Source organism: Cryptomeria japonica, unplaced genomic scaffold, assembly GCF_030272615.1.
Source record: "Cryptomeria japonica unplaced genomic scaffold, Sugi_1.0 HiC_scaffold_86, whole genome shotgun sequence".
Taxonomy (NCBI): Eukaryota; Viridiplantae; Streptophyta; class Pinopsida; order Cupressales; family Cupressaceae; genus Cryptomeria; species Cryptomeria japonica.
Window position 1 is genome coordinate 379,745 of NW_026728908.1, and position 9,514 is coordinate 389,258.

At 38.9% G+C, this 9,514-nt stretch overlaps 1 protein-coding gene across 1 annotated transcript; it reads right to left on the bottom strand.

Annotated features, from left to right (window-relative positions):
• Positions 1–550: 550 nt before the first annotated feature.
• LOC131065700 (uncharacterized) lies at positions 551–1,138 on the bottom strand. Its single transcript, XM_058000287.2, has one exon. The coding sequence runs from the start codon at positions 1,136–1,138 to the stop codon at positions 551–553; it is 588 nt and encodes a 195-aa protein (XP_057856270.2).
• Between the last annotated feature and the right edge of the window lie 8,376 nt (positions 1,139–9,514).

A 9,514-nucleotide genomic window follows, 5' to 3' on the forward strand; every position in this document is an offset into this window, starting at 1 on the left:
TCGGGACCCAAAATGTCCACCACTGATGCTTTTTCCTGGTCATTGGCATTTTTGAACAGCCGCTCCACCTATTCTTTAGGCGTTTCCTCCATACCAACGATCTTGCTGCATTTACAAATGATGCCTACGTAATCCGCCATGTTTCCGAGAACTGCATATGAGATCCTAGATAATTTGCTATATACTGATCTCGATCAATGCTACTCTTCCAATGAAGCTTGATGCAATCCGATTGTCGGCGTTTTGTCTGTGAGGGGATTACCATATACTCAGTCATCATTGACAAAACCATCCTATCTATCCCTCTCACTCTCCTACTACTGCCTCCATTTCATACTTCTTCATAGATTTACCCTTACAGCCGAAGGATAATAGTCAAGTTAACCAGTCCCCTTACGAAGAAATCTTCAACAATCTGTAGATTCTCGAGAAAAATTACCGATCACTGACAAATATGGAGCATGGCAGACCTCGAAGACTGTGCAATCATGCCTAAAAAACTTTATCACCTATCTTCTATGCACACAGCCTTTCTCAGACAAGATCTCTGCTATCCGATTTCGGTTCTAGGAATCCCGACTTTGTCTGCCGCAAGGACTGAAATTAGACCATCCGGTAATTCCTTAACCTGAGACAACTGAGTAGGTACTTCACACTCAATTCCACGGTTTGCCAACCAATCCGCCGCCGAGTTACCCTCTCGATATATGTGTTTAAGAGAATATCTGTCTAGGCTATCGCATAATCCCTGAATCTTGGGACGGCTCGCCTCCAATTTCCAGTTCTCAAACTTCTGATTTATTATCCCATTCAAAACAATAAGGGAATCACCTTCTATTTCTAGGGAACGGAATCCTCGGCCCGCACTCCATTCCAATCCAGCTAATAGCCCTGCAATTTCTGCCATATTGTTTGAAGTGACTCCTAATGGACCAAAGTTTGCTCCAACAAAATTGCCAAATTCATCCCTAATAATAGCGCCATAACCCAATTTACTAGGATTGCCGCCGTTGGCCCCATCAAAATTTACCTTCAAGCTTCCCGCTTTGGGAGGAATCCAAACTGTACATGCTCTGTTCTGCTTCTTATCAACAAACTTATAACTACTTATCTTCATCAAATTCCATAGCCTTTCCATCTCTTTGTCCCAGGAAGAATAGGCACAATACTTCCTTCCCACTACCTTAAACTTAATTATTAATTATTAATTTAAAATTATATAATTTTACTTATATTTATGTAATATTAATTATAAGTGATCTTAATAAAATAACTATTAATAATTATGCATATGTACACATTTCCAATACGTTGAAGGTTTGAGCTCTCCAACTTCCTACTCAAAAAGTTTAAATTCCTGGTTTGCAAGTGGTGGCTAACAATGGAGGGGTCCCTACCCCTCCACCTGTGGACCCTCCTCCCAATGCAGTTGTTGTACCCTTCGGGGTCCTTATACGAAGACACAAGGAGTTCACAATGGGGTCCTTGTGGATTCCTCCCATGTTGATAAGGATGGTTCTTGTGAGGGAGCAGACAAGGACAAACATGCACACCAAAAAGAAATCGGAAAACCCAATAACTGGAAGAGTGTGTTGGTTGACGAGAATCAAGGACAAATAGTCCAAAACATAATCTCAGAGTGTATACAAACTAAGGAAGGAATTGAAATTCGACTTCTTGACTCTATGGTTGATCATATCATATCATCAATGAACAACAACATGTTGGTTGGGAAATTTTCCTCATTTAGGCCAACAATTGATATGGTAAGAAGATGGGTAGTGGCTAGATGAAATTTGAAAGGAAGTGTGACATCGACTGTTATTCTTGGAGCACATTTCTTTTTTAATTTCACAGTTGACGAGGACCTATTGGCAGTTCTTGTTGGTTCTTGGGCATATGGGAAGCATTATCTGTCCCTATGCAAGTGGAAACCAAGGTTCAACCCTGCTACTAATCTCCACAAGATTGCACCAGTGTAGGTTAGGATGTCAAGATTTCCGTTGGAATTCTGGGATGAACAAATCTTCAGGTGGATTGGAAGTACGTTTGGGAACTATGTGGCTATAGACGATGTAACCAAGGCGAAGTCCATGCTAGTATTTGTCCGGTTATATGTTAATGTTGTTAATAAAGCTCTCCCAAATTTCATTAAATTACAATGAAAGATGGGGAAATGGACCTAAGCACTGGTTTATGAGAGTGCCACGGTTTATTGTCAAAGGTGCTCCAAACCAAGGCATGTGATTTTAGAGTGCAAAGCCCCCTGGAGAAACAACCAAAGCTGAAGAAGAAATGTACTTCCCCCCATGTGATTGAGGAAAAAAGGAGTGATGGGGAAGTCTCAGAGGATGAGACTGATGAATATCCATTCACAAATGGAATTCTAAAATTAATGAAAACTTCAAACAAAACTACTACCCCCTTTAAGGAGCAAATTTCTCTTGAGATGGTATCTCGATCAATTGAAGGGGAGCTAAAATCCCTTGAAAAAATGATCCAACCGGAGGAAGGAGAAATTCTCTCTACTCCAAGTGCTAGAAACTCTAGAGGAGAGACTTCAATGATTTCTGGTAGCTGTGTTGTAATGAAAAGGACTGAACCCTCTCCAATGAAGAGACCCCTGAATCCAAAAAGCCCTTCCTATCCTCGGGTGCTACCACTAGCAATCTGTTGCCTGTGGATGAGGAAGATTGGATAACCCCCCCCCCCCCCCCAAAAAAAAAAAAAAAAAAACCAGAGGTAAGAAAATTGATGTGGGTGTTGAAAATAAGATTGGTTGTTCCCTACACAAAGACTCAAGGTAGAAAGAGGTAGCAAGGGAAATCGCCAAAAGGAGGCAGAGAACCCTTGATGCAATATCCAAATATAAAAAATGAAATTCTTCGCATGGAATATGAGGGAGTTGAACAGTCCTCAGAAGAAATATGCGCCAAGGAACTATATCTTTGAAAGGAAAATTGTGATTCTCTTACTGTAAGAAGTGAAAATGACTATGGACACCTTTACCATTATTGCTGATATAATATGGTTGGGTTTTTTCTTTCTTCATTAGTGATGCCAATGGAGCTTCAGGGGGAGTGGTCACCATGTGGGACCCCAAAAAACTAAAAGGGGATCTTCTCTCATTTTCGCCAAACTATTTATCTATTATGTTTAACTCAACGAACTGTTCGTGGCACCTATTCAATGTGTATGTCCCTAACACCTACTCTGTGCGTATGGAGGTTTGAGAAGAGATCTTTGCTTTTATTATTGATGATCACGATTCCTTATGAATGGTGGTTGGAGATTTTAACTCACCTATGTTCCCCTCAAAGAAGATGGGTGGAGTGATAGATTACTCTGATAACATGTTTCACCTAGCAAACTTCATTAGTAGGGCCAACCTCTTTGTCATTCAGTTGACAGGACAACCGTTCACTTGTTCTAACAATCGGAAAGGGAATAACCTTATCCAGGTTAAGCTAGATCAATTCCTTGTTTCTACTAGCTGGGACATTGGCTATAGTGCCATACTTAAGGCCCTTCTGAGAACAATGTGAGACCATAATCCTCTACTTTTACACTAGATTGACATATCGCCAAGTGGACCTCTTCCTTTCGACTACGAAATTATGTGGGCTTCTCATCTAGACTTTAGGAATTGTGTCCAAAATTGGTTGAATATTCATATTCAAGGTTCAATCGTATTTTGGGTCTCCCAGAAACTAGATTTAATTTAAAAATAGGTGAAAGGTTGGAATAAATTTACTTTCGAGGACATTTTCACTCAAAAGAAAGAAGTCAACTCCAAGTTGGAGGCTATCTAGGAGCTGATAGCTAAGGGTGATTACTCACAAACAAACCATAGAGAAGAAGAGAACTTGAGAGGAAAATGGAATGAGAAGTTGAGAAGGGAAGATATTTATTGGAAGCAAAGGTCCAGGGTGCAATGGCTAAAAGAAGGGGACAGGAACTCTGCCTTTTTCCACAAATCAGCAAGTAAACATAGGAAAAGGAATACTATTTAGAGTTTAAAAAATGATTTGAACCAAGAAATTACAGAGGACTCACAATTTGGAGGAATGAAAGCTAACTACTTTAGCAATGCTTACAAAGATGAGGGTGGAGGAAGATATCATGCCATGGAGGAACAACTCCTATAGTGTCTTCCAATGACACTCAATCCTTTTGATAATGACCAAATCCTTGCCTCGATCACTGAAGAAGAAGTGAAGACCACTGTATTCTCTATGGGTTCTTATAAGGCTCTGGGTCCTAATGGTTTCCCACCGACTTTCTTCCAAGACTTTTGGGACATTGTGGGATATGATGTAACTGTGTCAACTAAAGATTTTTTTTTAGAACTGGGAAATTGTTGAAAAGGCTCAACAACACCTTCATTGCCTTAATTCCAAAAATACAAGATCCCAAAATACTTGTGGGCTTTAGACCTATCAGCCCAGGCAACATAATCTACAAGATTTTTTGTAGTCTTGGTGAACATAATCAAACCTTTTTTCGATGGTTTTATCAATTGCAATCAGAAAGGATTTGTGCCAAGGAGACAAATCTCAGATGTTGTTGTTATTACTCATGATATTATCCACTCTATGGACATATGTCACTTGTCGAGCATGACCCTCAAGCTTAACATCTCTAAGGCCTATGATAGGGTAAGGTGGGAATTTTTCTTTAAACTTTTAAAGAAGTTGGGGTTCCATGAAAGACCGATCAACCTTGTTAGGGTATGTGTGGAAACAATTAGATTCTTGGTTATTGTTAATGGAATCCCAAGGGGATTATTTGGAGTAGCCAATGGCATTAGACAAGGAGACCATTTGTCCCCTTATTTATCATTTTTGTTGAAGTCTTTGGCATAATTTTTTTGAATCTTGTGAGTACGAGTAAATTTCAAGGTGTTAAGGCTGCCTCCACCATTCCCCCTTTTGTCTTGTAGAAGTTTGTAGATGATACCATTCTATTTAGGAGGCATTTTGTTGTTGAAGCAAGGGAATGAAGAACCTTTCTTACTAATTATGCTAAGGCTTCAAGATAGCATATCAACTATGAAAAAAACAATATATATTTTTTCAATACTAAAGAGGATTTGCAAAATAAAATTAAAGCTATCTTGGGCTTCTAGAACATTGTACTCCTTGGATCGTACCTTGGGCTTCCTCTTACTACCAAAGATGTGACCCGTTCTTTTGGAATATAGTTTTGGAAAGGTTGCAAAAGAAGTTGGCGGGGTGGAAGGGAAAACTCCTTAGCAGTGTAGAGAAGCTCCAACTGCTTGCAACCTCACTTCAAGGTATCCCTATCTATTTTCTTTCTTTATTCAAGATTGCTGGTACTGTGGATGATAAACTTGCAACAATAAGGACATTTCTTTGGACATGTATGGAAGAAAAAAGAGAATGACCCTAGTGAATTGGGATACGGTCTGTAAACCAAAGAGACGAGGAGGGTTGGGAATTAGAAAACTAACTCTTTTTAACAAAGCCCTTTTAACAAGATGAGGTGGAAACTAGCACTCCACAATTTTGATTGGTGCAAAATCATGAGTGCTAAGTATCTTAATTTTGAAAATTTCTAAAAAATCTTCTCTACTCTAGGATACCCAAGTGGATTAAAAAATATGGAATAATATTCTTAAGTGCAGGAATCTCATCCAATCTGGACTAAAATGGCAAGTTGGAAATGGGAGTTTAATCCGATTCTGGGAGGATGTTTGGATCGAGGGCAAGCCTTTGGCTTGTAATCAGAACTTCAAATGTCTTTGAGTATGTTAGGAGGTTTTTTCGTATCCAAATTGTCGATTATTATCCCCTTTAAAATGTTGGAAGGATCTTGCTCGATGTTGTTAGAACCAACCTAATTTGATACAGAAGGCTACAAAATTGCAAATGATGATAAGGAATGTCATAATTCCTTTATTTCCAAGGGACAACAAATTTATCTAGAGAGAGGATTGGAAGGGGGAATTTTCTGTTAAATCGGCTTACAATGTACTAATGAATGATGGAAACCCTTTGGGATGGTGGAGGAAGATATGGAATCTGCAGTTGATTCCCAAAATAAACTTCTTTTGGTGGACAACTATGCACAACAAAATTCTAACTCAAGATAACTTGATTAAGAGGGAATTTCAATTACCTAATAGGTGTGTTCTTTCCAAGCAAGATGAAGAATCTATTTCTTGTATTCTTCTCCATTACCAATTTTCTCATGAGTTATGGATAATGGTGCTAATGAAACTTGAATTACCATGGACCAGTAATAGTACTATTCAACAATTTGTCTTTGAATGGACATAACCTACTCATAACCCTCTAGTCAGACAACTTTGGAGGCAAATCCCCCCCACTTGGGATGGAGCTTGTGGAGAGAAAGGAACAACAAAATCTTTAGAGATGTGGAAAATTTGGTAGAGGAAGTCTTTAGAACCCTATGTAAATTGCTTAAGGAGAATTTATTGGTTACCACCTAGAATTGCCCATCCTATCCCCCCACCTCTCATAAAATGGCGAGAAATTGGGAACTACCTAATGTTTATGCCAAGTTTGATAGCTCCAAAAGATTGGCAAGGAGGAACACCAGGTGGAAACCACCATATCTAGGCTAGTACAAGCATAACTTTGATGGAGCTGCAAGAAGGGAAAAGGCTACTGCGAGTGGTGTCATTAGATCTACAAATGGGGATATGATTGCCGCCTTCACTGGTAACTTGAAAGTTGAATGGTTATACTAATAACTAGGTGGAGGGGATGATTCTATTGTGGAAATTAAGTTTTCTCTTTCACTTGGTGTTAAGGCTTTAGCTATAGAAGGGGACTCGAAGCTAATAGTTGAAGTTGTTAAAGGCCTAACCAAAACCAATTGTTCCATATAACGAATTATAGGGCTTATAGGAAACTCCTACTTGAGTTGGATTTGTTTGTTATTGACCATTCCTAAATGGAGGGTAACATGGTTGCTAACACAATGGCAACTTTGGGTATTGAAATTGAAGGCATCAAATGCTAGAGAAATATTGATTGTATTCCACTGCATGTGAGAACTCTCCTAAAGGGAGAGAGTAAAGTAAATCATAATTTGAATGGGGATTAAAAACCTTTGGCTATGGTTTACCCTATTCTACATATTCTTGTTGTTGAACGGGTGCAACATTGACAACACTTAAAAAAACAAAGGCGAGAAAAGTGTATTGGAGATAGGAATTTGAAATGAATGACGAGACAGAAAGGGATTGGGAGATGGTACACTTACGTGGACGGATCCTCATGTGGCAAGTTGAGGTGACATGTTTGGGATGATAGGCATTATGAGAATACTTTGCGAGATGACTTAATGATAAGATGGCATCATGATGGGATGAAAATGAAAAAATATCTAAGCATTTTTAAATGGGGAAAGTTAGCGAAAGATCTGAAAATTTGGACCATATTTATTACTTGTAAAGGAAAGTATTGTCTACATGAATGGACTTTTATGAAACGAACAAGGAGTAATAAGGATAGAGATGGCACACATAATAATAATGTCAAACTTTTTACATGAATGGACTTTTATGAAACGAACAAGGAGTAATAAGGACAAAGATGGCACACATAATAATACTTTCAAACTTTTTACCTGGTTATCTACGTCAGCTTTCCTTTTCACTGAGAATTGTGGTAAATCAAAAATCTTTGTGGGGCTATCTATTACTATTGTTGAGATTGACAGAATGAGTGGGGATAGGGTTCGAATCGAGCCTAGCAAATATGAATAATTCAAAAATGATGTCACAATCTGGCATATATGCTATGAAGGAGTGTCGCAATTCATAGAAAGCATTAATGGCTATGACGAGAGCCTCTTTGTGCAATTCACTACTTCGTGGGTGGAGAGAAGGGTAACAATGGGTGGAATCTCATTTGAAGTGAGTGAAGAGGTTATTGTGCAAGAGATGGGGCTGCTGACCACAGGTCGAAAATGGAAGAAGACAAGCTGCATTTTCGATAATAATAGCCTCAACTAGTTCTTTAGGGGGAATGAGGGTCCTGTCAAGATACATGGTGGTTTCAAAAGAGAGAAATTGTCATCTATGTGGAACCAGGTTTGCCTTACAATAATGAAATACTTCACTCTAGAGGGTAGGTTTAGAGTCTATTATTTTTACCATATGCCTCTGCATGACCATTTTAGGAATTAAAGTCTTATTTCCTTTCCTTTTTTTCTCCTCAATTCCTTGGAATATTCGAAAGAAGTGGTTGAGAATGTTAAAAGCCAGAGGAAAAAAACCATCCCACTCCACCAAGGCCTTATTTATCACTTCTACCATTTCCATCTTGCTTTGTGCCCCCCCCCAAGCAGATCATTATGCAAGAAGCCCCAAAATATGCTTCTCCTCCCTCGACCAACATTGTTGATACCCATGGCCCCAACAAGAAAAAGTGCATATGGTATTTGGGTGCTACCAAAATTGTCTCCTGACTTGGGACTCCTCAAACTCCCACACCCGAGGTGATTGAAAATGAGCCTAGGGACGTTAAACACAAAGCCTCGCTTCCTAGCACTAGCAAGAAAAAGGGGGAAAAGCCTTCCCTCTCTACTAAAAAGGACAAATTAACCATCTAGGAGATTATTAGCGAGGAGGAGGAAGCGAGAGAAGAAAATAGTAAAAATGAAAGTAACCCTATGAGGTCAAATAGATTGGCTACCTGCTCTATTGAAAAAGGAAAATAGAAGAACCTAGTGAACTATGGTACAAAGGAAGAGGAGGAGCAAGGTAGTGACAATGAGGAGGAAAGAAAAAGTGAGGAAGTCAATAAAGGGGGGGAGAAGGAGGAGAGGAGGGAAAGCTTTGAGACTAAAGGCAGCTCCACCCATATTTCAGAGAGTATAAAAATGGGGCCAATTGATCTCACAAGTGATATGATGCTAGAAGAAGATGAGATGAACAAACCCAGGACATAAGGGACCAGTAAAGCCCAGTAGGATGGGACTAACTCTGAATGCAATACTAATGCTAATGAGTTGGAAAAGGTCAAATCCAGGTCACTAAACTCGAAAGAAAACTTAGGAGTGTCTCTCGATTCAGCTTGAGGGTAATGTACAATTCCGCCACCTCCATGTGCTTGTAGCAATAAAAGATCCTAGAAATTGATGAGAATGACAAAGGAAATTACAAGGAATTGTTTAAGTTCCTCAGTGAAGATTGGTCCAATATTCTCCACCAAGATGGTTGCAAATTCAAGGATGTTTTATACAGATAAATTCTCTTTAGTTTTTGTGTTAATGTTGTTTATGGCCCTAGGTGGCACTATCTTAAGACTTTTATTAGTTTAGATACTGCTTATGGTTTAAATACTTTTAATAATTTAAATACCGTTAATGTTATTTATGGCCCTAGGTGGCCCCTTGCTAAGACTTTAATTAGTTTAGATAGCTCATTCGACAAGGGTTCCAGAGGTTAAACTTTCTCTTTTGGTGATGTTATTGATGGTTAGTTTTTATGTTAGTAGGTTGTTAATGTGTTGTTAAT

Coding starts and splice junctions, on each gene's coding strand:
- LOC131065700 (XM_058000287.2), bottom strand. CDS start 1,138: ATGGAAAGGCTATGGAATTTGATGAAGATAAGTAGTTATAAGTTTGTT.